This window comes from Anomaloglossus baeobatrachus, chromosome 3, assembly GCF_048569485.1.
Source record: "Anomaloglossus baeobatrachus isolate aAnoBae1 chromosome 3, aAnoBae1.hap1, whole genome shotgun sequence".
Classification (NCBI taxonomy): Eukaryota; Metazoa; Chordata; class Amphibia; order Anura; family Aromobatidae; genus Anomaloglossus; species Anomaloglossus baeobatrachus.
This window is the reverse complement of record NC_134355.1, coordinates 418807536-418826416: the sequence shown is the minus strand read 5'-3', so window position 1 is coordinate 418826416 and position 18881 is coordinate 418807536. Positions and strand designations below refer to the sequence as shown.

The following is an 18881-nucleotide window of genomic DNA, read 5'->3' as shown; positions in this document are numbered from 1 at the left end:
TTTTAGTAGGTGCACATAAAACCTGATCGCAGTTTCAATATTTGTGGCATGAATTCAGTAAAGAACATAAGAGTTTATAATATTTTTCCAGTAAAATGTCCACTGCAAACAATTATTACTAATATACACAACATATACACTGTGTGCAGAATTATTAGGCAAGTTGTATTTTAGAGGATTTTTTTTATTATTGATCAACAACTATGTTCTCAATCAACCCAAAAGACTTATAAATAACAAAGCTTAATATTTTTGGAAGTTGGAGTGTTTTTTTTTTAGATTTGGCTATCTTAGGAGGATATCGGTTTTTGCAGGTAACTATTACTGAGCAGAATTATCAGGCAACTTAATAAAAACCAAATATATTCCCATCTCACTTGTTTATCGTCACCAGGTAAACCAATATAACTGCACAAAATTTAGAAATAAACATTTCTGACATGCAAAAACAAAACCCAAAAAATCAGTGACCAATATAGCCGCCTTTCTTTATGATGACACTCAACAGCCTATCATCCATAGATTCTATCAGTTGCTTGATCTGTTTACGATCAACATTGCATGCAGCAGCCACCACAGCTTCCCAGACACTGTTCCGAGAGGTGTACTGTTTTCCCTCCCTGTAGATCATCTCACATTTTATGAGGGACCACAGGTTTTCTATGGGGTTCAGGTCAGGTGAACAAGGGGGCCATGTCATTAATTTTTCATCTTTTAGACCTTTACTGGCCAGCCACGCTGTGGAGTAGTTGGATTCATGTGATGGAGCATTGTCCTGCATGAAAATCATGTTTCTCTTGAACGATACCGACTTCTTCCTGTTCCATTGCTTGAAGAAGTTGTCTTCCAGAAACTGGCAGTAGGTCTGGGAGTTGAGCTTCACTCCATCCTCAACCTGAAAAGGTCCCACAAGTTCATCTTTGATGATACCAGCCCATACCAGTACCCCACCTCCACCTTGCTGGTGTCTGAGTCGGAGTGGAGCTCTCTGCCCTTTACTGATTCAGCCTCTGGCCCATCCATTTGGCCCATCAAGAGTCACTCTCATTTCATCAGTCCATAAAACCTTTGAAAAATCAGTCTTAAGATATTTCTTGGCCCAGTCTTGACGTTTTATCTTATGTTTCTTGTTCAAAGGTGGTCGTTTTTCAGCCTTCTCTACCTTGGCCATGTCCATAGGTATGGCACACCTTGTACTTTTTGATACTCCAGTAACGTTGTAGCTGTGAAATATGGCCAAACTGGTGGCAAATGGCATCTTGGCAGCTTTACGCTTGATTTTCCTCAATTCATGGGCAGTTATTTTGCGCTTTTTTTGTCCAACACGCTTCTTGTGACCCTGTTGGCTATTTGCCATGAAACGCTTAATTGTTTGGTGATCACACTTCAAAAGTTTGGCAATTTCAAGACTGCTTCATCCCTCTGCAAGACATCTCACAATTTTGGACTTTTCAGAGCCAGTCAAATCTCTCTTCTGACCCATTTTGCCAAAGGAAAGGAAGTTGCCTAATAATTAAGCACACCTTATATAGGGGGTTGATGTCATTACACCACACCCCTCCTCTTTACAGAGATGCACATCACCTGATTTACTTAATTGGTAGTTGGCTCTCAAGCCTATACAGCTTGGAGTAGGACAACATGTATAAAAAGTATCATGTAATCAAAATACTCATTTGCCTAATAATTCTGCACACAGTATACAAATATGGAAACCTTTTAAGTAAAATAATTGACCCCGATCATCTTTATTAAAGGTAAGAATAATATTTACAACTTTACCCCCTTTAAGATGATCTTTCAGTAATCTGAGCATGTTAAACTTGCTACATTATGGAATAGTGGCAACGCAACAGAAAAAAACAAAATTTTTATCTTTTCATTACTCCTCTCCATTGCAGAGATGTTATCTTGGAAAGTTTAGGTTACCATTTATAAGAAGCCAAGAGAGGAGATGCCAGAGTTTTTTCTTTGGAGACGTGTACTTCTTCCACTGCATGACATTGACCAATCATAAGCCAAAGGCATCATACAGCTGAAAAATGAAAATGCCCCCAACAATAGCTTAGAACAGTCATTGTTCTGTGAAATGTGTAATGACAAACAGTCTGCTCTCAATACAGAGCTCTGTGTGATTGCAAAGTGCAGGAAGCAGAGCAGAGATGAGTGTGATTACTAACATTTCTTCTGCTTGCATTTCATGGCAATCAGAGTGAGCGTGGGTAATACAGCAACACTGTGAGAAAAGAACTATTAGAAGTGTTTGTAATTAGACAAGGCTCAGCTCAACTGTTCTGCCCCCTCCTACCACAATGACTACCTAGGGATGAAAGCTCAAAACTCTTTATATAGGATGCATCCGAGATATGATTGGTCAATATCATAAAGGGTAAAGCCCGCTTTACACGCTGCAATGTATCTTACAATGTGTCGGCGGGGTCACGTCGTAAGTGACGCACATCTGGCATCGTAAGGTACATTGCAGTGTGTGACAGGTATATGCGATTGCGATTGAATGGTAAAACGTTCATCGCACGCACATCGTTCATTTCTCAAGAATTGAACGTGAGGTTGTTCAATGTTCCCGAGGCAGCACATATCGCAGTGTGTGACACCCCAGGAACATTGAACAGATCTTACCTGCGTCCTGTGGCTCCCGGCTGGTAATGCGGAAGGAAAGAGGTAGGCGGGATGTTTACGTCCCGCTCATCTCCGCCCCTTCGCTTCTATTGGCTGGCTGCCGCGTGACGTCAATGTGACGCCGAACTTCCCTCCCACTCCAGGAAGTGGACGTTCGCGCCCACATCGAGGTCGTATGGAAGGTAAGTACGTGTGACGGGGGTTAATCGTTTGTGCGGCACATTCAACAACTTGAACGTGCCACACATACGATGGGGCGTTGCAAATCGCATACGATATTGTATGCGAAATTGCAATGTGTAAAGCAGGCTTTAGACGTACAATCTCCCATAAGAAAAATTTCTTTTAGCTCCCAGTGGAACTTAACATAAATTAAAATCTAAACATAAATTAAAATCTAAACTTTACTAGCTAATATTCCTGCAGCATAGAGGAGAAGTAAAAAAATAAAAATGTGTGTATATATATATATATATATATATATATATATATTGTAATATATATATATATGTTTTATCTACCACCACAATCTCCTGATATTGCCAGTATAACATGCTCAAAGTGTGAAAGGTCCTTATGTAGCTGTTCTGCTCTGGCTCAAGGGTCAGATTACGGGATCACCAATGAGATCCTCGTTAATATCAAGCACTTGGAGAAAAGACCTGCGTTCTTGTGAGCACGATCAGTTTCTGTTTATTAACCAGTGCACAGATAATTTATACCATTTACAAAGCAAGTTGATATTGCATAAATGCTTCTAGTGGAATTTTACCAGTTGATCATATGACCTTATGTCTGAGAAATACAGAAATGTAGAGTCTTGCATATAAGATATGAAAATATTTTAGACAAAAATAAGTCCTTGAATTTTCAGACAGACTACACTGCGGCTATGTACTTATACAAGATGGACTAATGTAATAAAAAAGTATTTAAAATCTAGAAATACAGAAACCCTTCTATATCAGTCCTTTTTAAGACCGGGGCCAATATTTCATTCTTGCACTTTCATTTTTTTCCTCCACTTCTTTCAAGAGTCAAAGTTTTTCCCCCCACTATATAATGACTTATTTTTTGCAGGATGAAGTGTAGTTTGAATGCCACCTTTCATTTAATCATATAATGTGCTAAAACAAAACACACAGTTTCTGTTCAGTGAAAATGTAAAAAAAATGCTTTTCTACCATGGTTTGGTTTAGTGTTTACTGCTATCCTTCTGGTAAAAACAACCTGGCAAAATGAATCTCCAGGTTAGCCCAAACTTATACATTTTTTACATTTTATAAGTTAAAAAGTTCAAGAATTTGTAAAAATAAATAAAAATAAATTGTTTTTTTCTGACCATTTTCTCAGATCCATAAATTTTAATATCTTTCCATCAACGAATCTCTGTAAGGGCATGGTTTTTTGTGTGCTGAGCTGATATTTTAACTGACACAAGGTTGCATCAAGCTGACTGATGTGTTTAGAGAAGTAGTACTGGTAGAGGGCCACTAGATGGCAGCACTGTATTGAAGATATGAGAGAAAACATGGAGGATTAACACTGACAGTACCGGATAAACTCTGAGCTTGCTGGTGATCTTGGACAGCAACCAGGCCTGTGAAAAGGTGTCACTCGAATGCTGCTCACCCACCTCATAAGAATCCCTCCAGAATGACTCCAAGGTCCCCAGCCAAAGCTCTACCAGCATGCTTCAGTGATGGAAAACTACAAGGAGGCCACCACCAGATTCTCAGTAGGGCAGCCCCAATTTTATTTATTTATTTGTCAAACTTGTATGCTGCCCCTCTCCAAAGACTCAGAGTGGCTCACAATATATATTTGACATTGTGGGGAAGACAGGTGCCTAACCTCAAAACCCCTCAGCCATGGCATTTTGATGTTGGTTCATGCTCTATCTGGCTACGAAGGGGAAGTAGCCATCCCTAAAAAATTGCCAAGAAGCTCCCCACCACTGAACTCCTACAGCACCAGTTCTGACCCCACTGCACACAGCAGGCAAGGGCTGCCACCTGACTCAGCTGCAGCGATTTACTGCCAGCAAGGCAAGTCCAGGGCTTCAGATCTTCAGGTAGCTCTCAAATTGTGGCAGCACTGCAGGACCATGATGTTGGGCTCAAATTGCTCACCTTAGTATAGTAGGGCCAAAAAAACGTGCAAATGGACAAGGATGGTGTAGCTAATGACTTGGATAGTGGGGATTCAATCATTTTTTGTTTGGAGCTTTCCTAGACACTTGTGGCACCTACAATTTCCTGTGTCACCCCAAAGGTATCATTTTATTCAGCTTTCTATGACCTGCTTGCCCATATAGAAGGTTGTGCCTATTGACATGTTCCCTGTACACCTCTTTGTGTCCGGCTTAGGCCCTGTGCGCACTGGAAAATGGAATTTTCTGAAGAAAATTCCACAGGGTCTGAAAGATTACCGCATCTGCGGTAAAAAACCGCGGCAAACCGCACCCGAAAACTGCATGCTGTTTTACCGCGGTATTGTTCGCGGTATTGCCGCGTTTTTTCCGCGTGCGGGTTGGTACATGTGTTTTAATGCATTCAATCCAATAAAGCACATTGAAAATAAAAAATAAAAAAAAAAAGTTCCTTTTGAGATAGATAGTAGATAGAGGGATAGATAGATAGATAGATAGAGGGATAGATAGATAGATAGATAGAAGAATAGATAGAGGGATAGATAGAGGAATAGAGGACAGATCACTGCATTTCTCCCGAGCGGTAGTGTGTTCACATTACTGGCCATGGGAAATGACCTGTGGTTACCTCTCTGCTGTCTCGTTGCGAGGATGCATTCAGTGTAGTGTCAGTCGCGGCTGGAGGAAAGCATCGCAGGACGTGGATTACGCCGGAGCTGTGTTTCGGGGGGGGTAATAAAGGGGTGAAACAGGGGCTTTTTTGTGTTTTATTTAAAATAAAGGATTTTTTCGGTACGTGTGTTTTTTCACTTTACTTACGAGTTGATCACGTCAGCTATCTCATAGACGCTGCCATGATTAAGCTTGGACTTACTGGCGGCGATCTGCTGCCATTTAACTCGTTATTACCTGGATTGCCACCACATCACGGCATCTGGAAGAGCCGGGGACACTCCGGTACTGCCGCATAATGTATGCGACAGTCCCGGGGCAGCTGCGGGCTGATATTCTCGGCTGCGGGAGGGGGCATTAACCCTGGCCCTTGCCTTCCCCAGCCTGAGAATACCGGACCACTGCTGTGTGTTTACCTCGGCTGGAAGGTAAAAATACAGCGGAGCCCACGTGTTTTTTTATCTATATGTCCGTTTGATTTGTATGTGTATTCTATATGTCTGTGTGTATGTGTGAGTGCGATGTGTGTGTTTTCTATGTCTGTGTGTGTGATCTGTGTGTGTGTGTTTACTCTCTGCTCCGCTTCCTCTTCCTGTCATAATGACATCCCTTCCCTGCAAACCGCAGGCAGCAATGAACATTATGTCCCGAAACCGCGAAATACCGCAGGGAATAACGCAGGAAAACGCAATGAACCGCACAGAATTTGCTGCCTGCGTTATTCCCTGCGGGATTTCACAATTACATTGCAGTCAATGGAGTGAAATGACGCAGCGACGTGCGGAAAAGAAGTGACATGCAATTGTTTTTGCTGCAGGAATCCCGCAGCAAAACATGCAGCTGTCAAAATCCGCATAGTGCGCACAGCATTTTTTTTTTTTATAGGTTTTGCTGGTGAATCACTGCAGAGATGTTATTATAAACATAACATGCAGCGAAACATGCAGCAAAACCGCAGGAAATCCACGGCAAAAACCGGCAAGTGTGCACAGGGCCTAAGTTCAGTTCTGAACCATAAATAGATCTTATTCTGCTGGAGCTTATCCAATGTAAAGGCTCAATACTGTAAACTAGGGTCTTTTATATATCCATATAGTATCATGTTATTTTTTCTACACACCACCATTATATCTTGTTAAATCTTCTATAATACACTATATCTCTTCTTATATCTTCCACATACCACTAATGTATGTATGTAGTCCTTCTATATACCACTATTTATTCTACTAACCACCATGGTATCTTATTTTTTTTCTACACACCACTATTGTATTTTATTTCTTCTACATACCACTATTGTATCTTATTTGTTCTACATGCCACTGTTGTATCTTATTATTTCTTCTACACACCACTATTTTATCTTATTTTTTTCTACATATCCCTATTGTATATTATTTTTCTTTACACACCATTGTTGATTCTTATTTTTTTGTACATACCACTATTGTATCTTATTTCTTCTACCACTATCATATCTTATTTTTTCTTCATACTACTATTGTATTTTATTATTTCTTCTACATAGAACTATCTCGTGTTATTTCCTCTACATACCACTACTGTATCTAGTTTTTGTTTGTTATTTTTGTTTCTGTTTACAGAACTTGATCCGGTCAGCTATTTGTTCTCTTTATACCATGCTAACAAGCTATTTTTCCTTACAGAGCTGATCCTAAAATGGGCTTTACACGCTACGATATCGCTAGCAATTGCTAGCGATATCGAGCGTGTAAGCACCCGCCCCCGTCGTGTGTGCGATATCGTGTGATCGCTGCCGCAGCGAACATTATCGCGATGGCAGCGTCACACGCACATACCTGGTCGGTAGCATCGCTGTGACTGCCGAACAATCCCTCCCTCAAGGGGGAAGGACATTCGGCATCACAGCGACGTGACCACGACGTCACTAAGCGGCCGGCCAATCAAAGCAGAGGGGCGGAGTTGAGCGGGACATAACATCCCGCCCACCACCTCCCTTCCGCATTGCGGCCGGCGGCAGGTAAGGAGACGTTCCTCCCTCCTGCGGTGTCACACACAGCGATGTGTGCTGCCACAGGAACTAGGAACAACATCGATAATCAACCATTACCGATTTTTGGTTTTGGGACGACCTCTCCATGGTGAACGATTTTCACCATTTTTGAGGTTGCTTAAGGTCACTGGTAAGTGTCACACGCTGCGATATCGTTAATGATGTTGGATGTGCGTTTCTACCAGCGTGATCCCGGCGATAAAACATTAACGATATCGTAGCGTGTAAAGCCCCCTTAACACTTTTTCTTATAAATCACATTATTGACTGACCAATAAACTATCTATATTTTTTTTAATTAGGACCAGCATATGACCTTACATTCTGTGAGGTCAGGAATACCTCCTTGGTGATACTCTGGAAGGAACCTATTTATTCAGGGAATAGCCCTATCGTGGGCTATTTTGTAGAATACAGAGAAATTGATGGTGAACAATGGACAAGAGTGAATGAGACTGCAACAGCCAACCGTTACCTGAAGGTAGGTATTCAGATCAGTCTTTGCAATAATAAACAATGTATAAATAATTATCCAACCAAAATAATATTACAATGAATCTATGCTGTATTCATCTAAGCACATCATAATTTATACCTGACTTTCAATAAGCATTATACCAGTCACCAACAAGGACACTTTAGGTAACAGATGAGGCCTGACTGTAATTGTTAATAACATTTTGAAGTTAGTAAATCTTTTCTATCATATTGATTCAAATGTCATGTTTTTATTTTGATCTGAAGGTCAAGGAACTGGAAGAAGGCAAAACATATGTTTTCCAAATCCGTGCTGTGAATGCATCAGGCATTGGTAAAGCATCTGACATTTCAGAGCCGGTACTTGTCCAGGCAAGACCAGGTAAGGATGTATACAAGTGGTATAAAAGCAAAGAAATATGAAGAACAGTTCTGCTTGCTTAAATCAGAAGTATTTGTATACAATCATTTGAAAATCTGACAAAGTTTATTATTTCATGTTACTGGAAAAACTAATGCAAATACTTAATATTTATATTTAGGTTATGTTATATACATTTTTTTACTACTTTTGTAAATTATTTGCCTAGGACTGCTGTGCTAAAGCACAGATATATCCTAAGATTGCTTTATTCCCTATATATATATATATATATATATATATATATATATATATATATATATATATATACAGTTAGGTCCAGAAATATTTGGACAGTGACACAAGTTTTGTTATTTTAGCTGTTTACAAAAACATGTTCAGAAATACAATTATATATATAATATGGGCTGAAAGTGCACACTCCCAGCTGCAATATGAGAGTTTTCACATCCAAATCGGAGAAAGGGTTTAGGAATCATAGCTCTGTAATGCATAGCCTCCTCTTTTTCAAGGGACCAAAAGTAATTGGACAAGGGACTCTAAGGGCTGCAGTTAACTCTGAAGGCGTCTCCCTTGTTAACCTGTAATCAATGAAGTAGTTAAAAGGTCTGGGGTTGATTACAGGTGTGTGGTTTTGCATTTGGAAGCTTTTGCTGTGACCAGACAACATGCGGTCTAAGGAACTCTCAATTGAGGTGAAGCAGAACATCCTGAGGCTGAAAAAAAAGAAAAAATCCATCAGAGAGATAGCAGACATGCTTGGAGTAGCAAAATCCACAGTCGGGTACATTCTGAGAAAAAAGGAATTGACTGGTGAGCTTGGGAACTCAAAAAGGCCTGGGCGTCCACGGATGACAACAGTGGTGGATGATCGCCACATACTTTCTTTGGTGAAGAAGAACCCGTTCACAACATCAACTGAAGTCCAGAACACTCTCAGTGAAGTAGGTGTATCTGTGTCTAAGTCAGCAGTAAAGAGAAGACTCCATGAAAGTAAATACAAAGGGTTCACATCTAGATGCAAACCATTCATCAATTCCAAAAATAGACAGGCCAGAGTTAAATTTGCTGAAAAACACCTCATGAAGCCAGCTCAGTTCTGGAAAAGTATTCTATGGACAGATGAGACCAAGATCAACCTGCACCAGAATGATGGGAAGAAAAAAGTTTGGAGAAGAAAGGGAACGGCACATGATCCAAGGCACACCACATCCTCTGTAAAACATGGTGGAGGCAACGTGATGGCATGGGCATGCATGGCTTTCAATGGCACTGGGTCACTTGTGTTTATTGATGAAATAACAGCAGACAAGAGTAGCTGGATGAATTCTGAAGTGTACCGGGATATACTTTCAGCCCAGATTCAGCCAAATGCCGAAAAGTTGATCGGACGGCGCTTCCTAGTACAGATGGACAATGACCCCAAGCATACAGCCAAAGCTACCCAGGAGTTCATGAGTGCAAAAAAGTGGAACATTCTGCAATGGCCAAGTCAATCACCAGATCTTAACCCAATTGAGCATGCATTTCACTTGCTCAAATCCAGACTTAAGACGGAAAGACCCACAAACAAGCAAGACCTGAAGGCTGCGGCTGTAAAGGCCTGGCAAAGCATTAAGAAGGAGGAAACCCAGCGTTTGGTGATGTCCATGGGTTCCAGACTTAAGGCAGTGATTGCCTCCAAAGGATTCGCAACAAAATATTGAAAATAAAAATATTTTTTTTGGGTTTGATTTATTTGTCCAATTACTTTTGACCTCCTAAAATGTGGAGTGTTTGTAAAGAAATGTGTACAATTCCTACAATTTCTATCAGATATTTTTGTTCAAACCTTCAAATTAAACGTTACAATCTGCACTTGAATTCTGCTGTAGAGGTTTCATTTCAAATCCAATGTGGTGACATGCAGAGCCCAACTCGCGAAAATTGTGTCACTGTCCAAATATTTCTGGACCTAACTGTATATATATATATATATATATATATATATATATATATATATAGGGAATAAAGCAATCTTACGATATATCTGTGCTTTAGCACAGCAGTCCTAGGCAAATAATTTACAAAAGTAGTAAAAAAATGTATATAACATAACCTAAATATATATAATATTCCCTAGCTATATGATAGGGATATCCTATTTGTCACTTTTAGTCTGACGGCTGGGACCTGCATCAATCTTCAGAAAAACCCAATCAGATTGGAGTAGAAGTCGAGCATGCACACCTCCGCCCTTCAATCTCCATAGTACTACCATAGATAGCCAAATGTGCTGTTGATCCCTGGAGGACCAAGTGACTACACATCCGCCAGACCAGAATATGGGTCTCTGAGGATCACTTGGTTATCTTTGATACAAGTAAAATATATCTTTGTACCGTGTTAGCCAGTAGAGATAAAAAAAATTGTTTAAAAGAACAGAGAGTCCTCAGTGGTTGATACCTTTTAATGGCTAACTGAAAAGATGGTAATAATTGCAAGCTTTCGAGACTACTCAGGTCTCTTCATCAGGCATGGTATAACACAAAATCTGAAGAGTCACATATTTATACACAACAGGACTGTTGTGTATAAATATGTGACTCTTCAGATTTTGTGTTATACCATGCCTGATGAAGAGACCTGAGTAGTCTCGAAAGCTTGCAATTATTACCATCTTTTCAGTTAGCCATTAAAAGGTATCAACCACTGAGGACTCTCTGTTCTTTTAAACAATTTTTTTTGGTTATCTTTGGAAGTCCTATAGAGAAGGAATGGAGGTGCACATTCTGAAAAGCCCTTTTCTTGGGATTATGGAAGAGAGTGGGGAACATAAAATTACAATACGGTCTTATCCGAGATAATTGGGTACTAAATAGTACAGTAAGGATTTCCTCACCGTGAAGGGTTGTGTAATGCACAACAGAAAATATAACTTTTGTGGTACTGTAGTATCCTGAGGAAGAAGTCAGATGACTTTAAAACACATTGATAATAAAAACTGCATTCAGTTCACTGAGTGTCCCGGTTTACTTTCCTTCAGAATACCATCAGAAGCGCAGAAGGACCACATTAGTTTCCCTTTTGATTATTCTTTAGATTAGTGGAGCTCCCAGTGATCAAACCCACATTGATCAAGATGTCCTTCATAATATTGATAGGGAATAATATACTAATTTGGGAACCTCTTTAAGCATAACGTTTTTAGTATTTAAAGCAATATTGCTAATGGGAGATCCTACCTCTTTACATTGACTGTTTATATTTTATTTGCAATTTAGCACAGATATCTCTTAAGCTTCTCCTTTTCTGTTTATGCTTAAGTGAGTATTCTGGTCTAAACACTGAATGGATGATAAGTGCTAGAACTCGGTGGGTTCCCTACCAATTATGAGAATGAAGAACCTGTGCTCCCCCCCCTCCCTAGTTTTCTCTTGCCTACAAATCTACAACCAGGAGGAGATGAATTGAAAGGCAGGTGGTTCTTCTCTTGCTGCTTTATTCTAGTTCATGTACAGATCCATATACCCTAGCGCAGTAAATATTAGCATATCGCTCCCTTTTCCTTGCAGTGCAATCACTCATGATCACTCATGTACATTGTGACTGGTACATCTCCTTTCCTAGAAAAATGATCAAGTTTACATGACACAGAGAGGGAATGCAATTTTGCAGCCTGAGATCAATAAGATCTGTTAGCGGTATACAGAATGTGGCCAACTTATTTGCAAATTTATTTTGTATATATATTAAGCTATTTAGAAAAAGGGCTTGCAGTATCCACACTGTTATTGAGGATAAACGTATATGTAGCCTATTGTGTATTAATGCAATTTGCAATAGGAACAGATTATCAATGCATGTGCAAGGACTAATTAAAAAAATTGGGTTACTGTTTCTTTGAAAGTTCCTTAAATTCGAGAAAACATACTTGCATAAGTTTACTATCATAATTAAACAAAGTATAACCGTTGTTGCCATTTTTTGATCAATTATAGGAGTTGAGGAGATCACTGCAGGAGTGGATGAAGAAGGGAACATTTACCTTGCTTACAACTGTACTGAAATTTCTGAAGCCTCTCAATTTACGTGGTGTAAAGCCTATCAAGAAATCTCTGATGACCAGAAATTCAGGGCAGAAACTATTGGAGAAAAGTATGTGTTTATTGTGATTTACATTATTTCATTGGCAAACGTTTTGATGTATCCATTTATGTATAACTTTGTCCACCTTTTCCTTATTTTAGCTCCAAACTATACTTTAAGAACCCAGATAAGGATGACCTGGGGACATACTCGGTGGCAGTTAGTGACACTGATGGCATTTCATCCAGCTATGTGCTGAATGCAGATGGTAAGAGCGGGAAAGGGAGGGAGGGAATTATTCTATTTTTATGAAAATATTATAAAGCTAAATCTAACATTCATGAGGATGTATGATCTGATCATCTGCTTTTGTTGGTGTCTGATTGTTGCCTTTGACAGCAGGGCATAGTAAAAGTTTTTAAAAGAATGGAATTGATGATGGCTGCACAGTGAATGCACAGCCAAAAAATAATTGGCTTGGAACTGAAGAAGGATGCATGTGATTAGCGACTTCGTTCAATAAATCACATGCTTGTCTCCTCTTCAGCAAACTACTTCCTGCTAAATTGGCTTCAAAGGCATTAATTATATTGGGACATCTGTGCTTTATTCTTCTTTAAAAGATAAAATTATCTGTCTATCTATCTATCAACCTACTATCTATCAACCTATCTATTAATTATAGAATACAATATGAATAACTGTTTTTTAAACTTTCTAGAACTCGAACGTTTGATGGCTCTAAGCCATGAAATTAGGAATCCAAGTAAGTGGACCTTTTTTATATTTATAATCTTAAGCTATATGTTTTATTTCTTGTTCTCCATCCCTCATCTAAGGAGCAAGTAACCTGCTACACATAACTCACCATATATGACATAGTATAGCAAATTGCATTGAAGAGAATGACCATACATTCCTTTCTGTACTTGCTACCACTTGTAATAAATTAGTATGATATAGTGATATATGCCAGGGCTCTCCATAATAGAAAGCATAGAACAACATATAACTCAATGAATCAGGAACATGGCATTTCTCTGATAAATGGCAGTGACCTGAGATAGAAGCAGCCTGATCTCCCAACTTAATATAGATTTTATCAAGGTTACTTCTATCTCCATTCCATCTGATTTTCTGAAATAGGTCAAGTGTCTATTGGCATTAGTGTTATTGAAAAAGTGATCTAAATTAGCTTTGATGATTTAGAAGGTCTAATCCCCATTAGTTATAGTGATATCCAGTAGAAGCTCTGACCTCTTTTCGCAAAAGAGATACATATCAACTACAGTGTAGCAATTTCAAGGTTATACAAGTGATGTTCACTTATCACTGGTGTAACACAACATAGACCTGATTATCTTTCTGTGACATGAAAGCCAAAGAGAATGTATATAGACGTCTGGTACAGGTGGATGAATATTCAGTTTTTGACACCTATTAGTCAGACCTTTTAGAGAGACTAGTGCATGTCAATAATTAACAAATTACATTTAATGTAGTTGTTTCATCTTCTGAAATTGCTGAAAGTGAAAAATTCAAATATTCAATTTACCTCTCAATAACGGAGATATATTTTTTTCTATACCTTACAGCTTGTTAAAGTTACCAGTCATTTCAAAACTGGCTGATTTCCTAGACAAGGAGCATGTGTTTGCCAGCTGGTTACAAAATAGCTAACCAGCACTGCTCTGAAGCTGGTCAGATCACTGGATCACTGGATCCAGACATCTCCAGTTCCTCTGCCTTCCTCTAATGATACAGAGGCAAATCTGCCTCTGCTGGCAGCTTTAGATAATACATTGTTCGAGCCAGTGGCTCAGCCATGCCATCGGCCCAAACTGTCAATCATCAGGAATGTACCACCTCCAGCAAAAAGAAAGCCATAAGGAAGAAAATGGTGTCCTTCTGAAGACAGAACATGGGAAATCCCTTTAACACTAGAACTACTGAGGTAGTCATTTTGACTACTTTGCACCATGTATTTCTATATAGGTGTCACGAGTCCAGTAGTTCTAGTGTTAAAGAAGACCAATCAGCAGGATTTTGCTATATGAAATAAAGGTAGTGAAATACAGGCACTAAGATGCTGAATCCAGGCATACCTGTTATAGAAAGACCCAATGCTTGGTTGATTAAATATCCTTAATCAAAGGTGCATAAAAGCACTGAACTTTGATTACTATCTGCAACATGAGCAGGTCTTGCTGTGTCGGGTCTTTGAGTTTATTCCTCCCCCTTCAATGTCCTCTGACACGCCCTCTTATCTGTATTTGAATATGGCTGTGCCACCAGTGCTATTGTTAGCAGTGGATGCGCATTGCTACAGTACTCAGGTCTTCATTAAAATGGCACTGGGTTGAGAACCAAGCATACCTGAGCACAGTGATGCTTGCTCCAGTGGTTTGCTTTTGTAAAACACCAAAGTCTCACTCTCAAACACCCAAACACTCAAACTCGAACACTGACTTTTTGGTAAAGTCCTTGTTTGGTGCAAACACCAAACTTTACTTTTCAGGTTTGCTCATTGCTAGTATTTATCAAGGGTAGTGGCTCACAGAGTAATAATGTTGAGAAACCTAAATCCATTTCCCCAGAAAATCCGGTGAGGCATGCCCCTTTGGTAAAGATCATAAAAATTAGAACTCAATGAAAAGAGCCAAATCTCTAGAACCGTATGGTGGAGTAATAAAAATGATTACTGGAATACTAGGAGCACAATTTGGCCACTTTTGACCTAGGGAGTAGTAACAGGTGGACCCAGACTGTAAAAGTCTAGATCAGTTTCAAAAGTATCCAGGTGCCGAGCCTGGAGTTCTCAGGGATCTCTGGCTAATGATCTGCATCCAGCAACTCAGGAAATAAAAAAAAATAAAAAATAAAGAAAATAAGAATCAGGCAAGCGCACTATACTTACCGAGTCTCTAGCACGGCTGTAACTGCTCCCTCGGCCACTCACGTTTCTTCCATGGCTGCTCATTATTACTGATCCATATTCACTGCTTGACCCACCAACCAGCAATCCTGGCGTCTGTGAATGGTTGCAGTCAGATGCACCCTAATCCTGCAGTTCCTCTTATTTTGATACACAGCCAATATAAGCGCATGGCTGGGGGATGCAACATGTAGCCGTATGCTTTATCTGTGCTGTGTATCATAATATGGGGGAACCTACTACAATTTTTTTATGCAGTTTTACACCATGATAGGGACTTGCAGAGAGAGTCTGTGATTGGTTGCAGTCCGACACTGTCACTCAGGTTGAGAGGGGTGTCTGACTGCAACCAATCACAAACTAGAAAAATTGCCGGCACTTCCTAATCTCATAGTCTGAACTGATGCAAACTGAACATGACATACAATATCCAAAAATAGCAGTTGCACTCAAGTAAAGGGAAGGAGAAAAAAACAAGAATGTAGATGGTGAATTTTGAAATGTGAATATGAAATACTGCTAAGAAAACATGAAAAAAAAATTTGAAAATATTTTTTTGAAAAATACAAGTTACTTAGCAAATAAAGGTGGCCAAATTTATCCGTGCTCAGAAACCAACTTCAAGGTGTAACTCTTACCTAGCTCCTACTCTAAATGCTATGCCTCTCTTGTCCAAACTGAACTATTATTTGATGTGTAAAAAGAAAAAGACCGGGGCACCACTCCGCACCATACACAAATGTCAAGTCCATACGGCCATATGAATCAGAACAGCTCTGGAGTGCACATGAAAAAAGACGATTCAAAATCCAATTGTAAAGAGAATGGCACTCACCAGATTTTTGCTGTATAAAATCGTGTTTATTCGGGTTTGGAGGTTACATGTGCAGGGCAGGTGAGTGGGGAGGGAGAGCTATACACGTTTGGACGTGTATAGCTCTCCCTCCCCACTCACCTGCCCTGCACATGTAACCTCCAAACCCGAATAAACACGATTTTATACAGCAATAATCTGGTGAGTGCCATTCTCTTTACAATTGGATTGAACTATTATTTGGGCTACAATAGAACCTGCAAAAGGAAAATTAAAAACACCTGAAGTAACTGGAAGGAGTGCACAGACAAAGGACATGACTCCATAAATACAAAATAGAAAAATTGCCGACACTTCTTAATCTCATAGTCTGAACTGGTGCATACTGAACATGACATACAATATTAAAAAATAGCAGTTGCACTCAAGTAAAGGGAAGGAGATAAACAAGAATGTAGATGGTGAATATTGGAATTTGAATACGTATTACTGCTAAGAAAACAGGAAAAAAAAATTTGAAAACATTTGGCCACCTTTATTTGCTAAGTAACTCATATTTTTCAAAAAAATATTTTTTTTTTCATGTTTTCTTAGTAGTAATGCATATTCAAATTCCAATATTCACCATCTACATTCTTGTTTTTCTCCTTTCATTTACTTGAGTACTCCTGCTATTTTTGAATACTGCAACCAATCACAGACACAGGGACTGACGGTGGGCGGGGGAAGCAGTGAATATGGATGAGCAATAATGAGCAGCCACAGGAGCAGTTATAGCCATGCCATAGACTACATAATTATAGCGCTTGCTCCAATCTCTTCTACCACTATCTTTAAGCCCCGGATTCTACCCCCATAGGCCTATATGGTGATCGGCATCCGGCTAGATATCCGGGATAAATTCCAGGCCAGACTGGATAAGTTTTTTGTTTTTTTTTAAATCCGATTAGACCCGCCGGTCCCGGTTATCTGTGAGTCCGCCCATCACTACTTGTGACAGGTCTTTTTTAAATGAATGGTCTTGACTGAGCTGCAATATCACAAAAAGGACAATGACCTAAGTGGTACAGTTTCTGGGGAAAAACAGTCTATATTTTCTAATCTCATACAGTCCATTTTAGGGGAATTTTAAAAGGTCAATAAAAGACATATTAATGTATCTTAGGTTTGAATGTTGGTAATGCTTATGCTTGTGTTCTTCTTGCCTCCTTGACCTCCATCATGTGTATTTACTTTTAGCTATTCCACTGAAGGCAGAATTGACCTATGAAATTTTGGAAAAAGGCAGAGTGCGTTTCTGGTTGGAAGCCCCCAACTTGTCTGCAGACGCAAGCTTTAGATTTGTTGTGAACGATATGGAGGTTAAAGACAGTGAGGTTTGTAGATTTCTTTTCCTGGCTGGATTTTTTCTTAAGAGCTTCAGTGTAATGTTATATAAAAGGAAATGTTCATCTACACTTACCTTGCTACTTCTTAATATCATAGCTTATTGCAACCGAAGGGAAAATGGGTCCCTTAAGAAGAATTACACCAATTGCTGTTCAATATAACAATATGATTCAGAACACAGCTGCATAGCGCTAGCAGCAAATTAATCCTGTCTTCCAAAACCCAATGTCTTTTTCCCAACAATATAAACAACTAAAATGTATCCGTATATAAAAAAAATATCATTGTAATATTTCCTATTGCCGAAAGGAAATGTGTGGGCATTTGGATATTGATCTGTATAATAATCCACAACTCGTATTGATCTGTTACATAATCTCTAAATATATTTATGTTTTCCCCTTAAGGAGCAGATACAATTATTGTTTTTTCTTCACTGAAGCAATGTTTCTATAACATAACAGCATGAGTTTCTTGTGCAGTGGATTGGTTGAAAGTACTATTGTGTTCCACAATAGATAAAAAGCTTTCCAATTCTTACAAATACATTGTCAGTAAGATCAACAGAATTAATGGCAGAAAAAGCTTTATAAGCTTCCATAGCCTAATAATGACAGAGTCAGGAAAACATGCACTACTTTAGATATTAGGCTGTTATTGTACTTGTCCTTAGTATTGTTAGGGTAAAAAAATCAATGTTTATGAAGAAATATGTATCAATAATACATGTATCTGTCTGTGATAAGAATTTATGCAGTTTTAAAATCAGGTACTGTAAAAAAAAGGATAGAGCGTTAGTTAAAAAGGAAAAGTAAAACTGGAAACAACTCTTAGGTGGGCTTTGCACACTACGACATCGCAGGTGCGATGTCGGTGGGGTCAAATCGAGAGTGACGCACATCCGGCGTCGCAGTCGATATCGTAGTGTGCAAATCTTCTTTGATACGATTAACGAGCGCAAAAGCGTCGTTATCGTATCATCGGTGTAGGGTCCGACATTTCCATAATGCCGGTGCAGCGACAGGTACGATGTAGTTCCTCGTTCCTGCGGCAGCACACATCGCTGTGTGTGAAGCCGCAGGAGCGAGGAACATCTCCTACTTGCGTCCCGGCAGCAATACGGAAGGACGGAGGTGGGCGGGATGTTTACATCCTGCTCATCTCCGCCCCTCCGAAGGCCTGCCATGTGACGTCGCTGTGACGCCGCACGACCTGCCCCCTTAGGAAGGAGGCGGACCGCCGGTCAGAGCAACATCCCAGGGCAGGTGAGTGCATGTGAAGCTGGCGTAGCGATAATGTTCGCTACGCCAGCAA

At 39.6% G+C, this 18881-nt stretch overlaps 1 protein-coding gene across 2 annotated transcripts in view; it reads left to right on the top strand.

Moving 5' to 3' along the window:
• Positions 1 to 18881, top strand: part of MYOM2 (myomesin 2) — a 252158-nt gene that overhangs the window by 155573 nt on the left and 77704 nt on the right. For both annotated transcript variants that reach the window (XM_075340317.1, XM_075340316.1), the window contains 6 exons: positions 7805 to 7983; positions 8247 to 8361; positions 12342 to 12498; positions 12591 to 12697; positions 13151 to 13195; positions 17418 to 17554. In XM_075340317.1, the coding sequence (XP_075196432.1) occupies positions 7805 to 7983; positions 8247 to 8361; positions 12342 to 12498; positions 12591 to 12697; positions 13151 to 13195; positions 17418 to 17554 (740 nt within the window). The remainder of the gene's footprint in view (positions 1 to 7804; positions 7984 to 8246; positions 8362 to 12341; positions 12499 to 12590; positions 12698 to 13150; positions 13196 to 17417; positions 17555 to 18881) is intronic.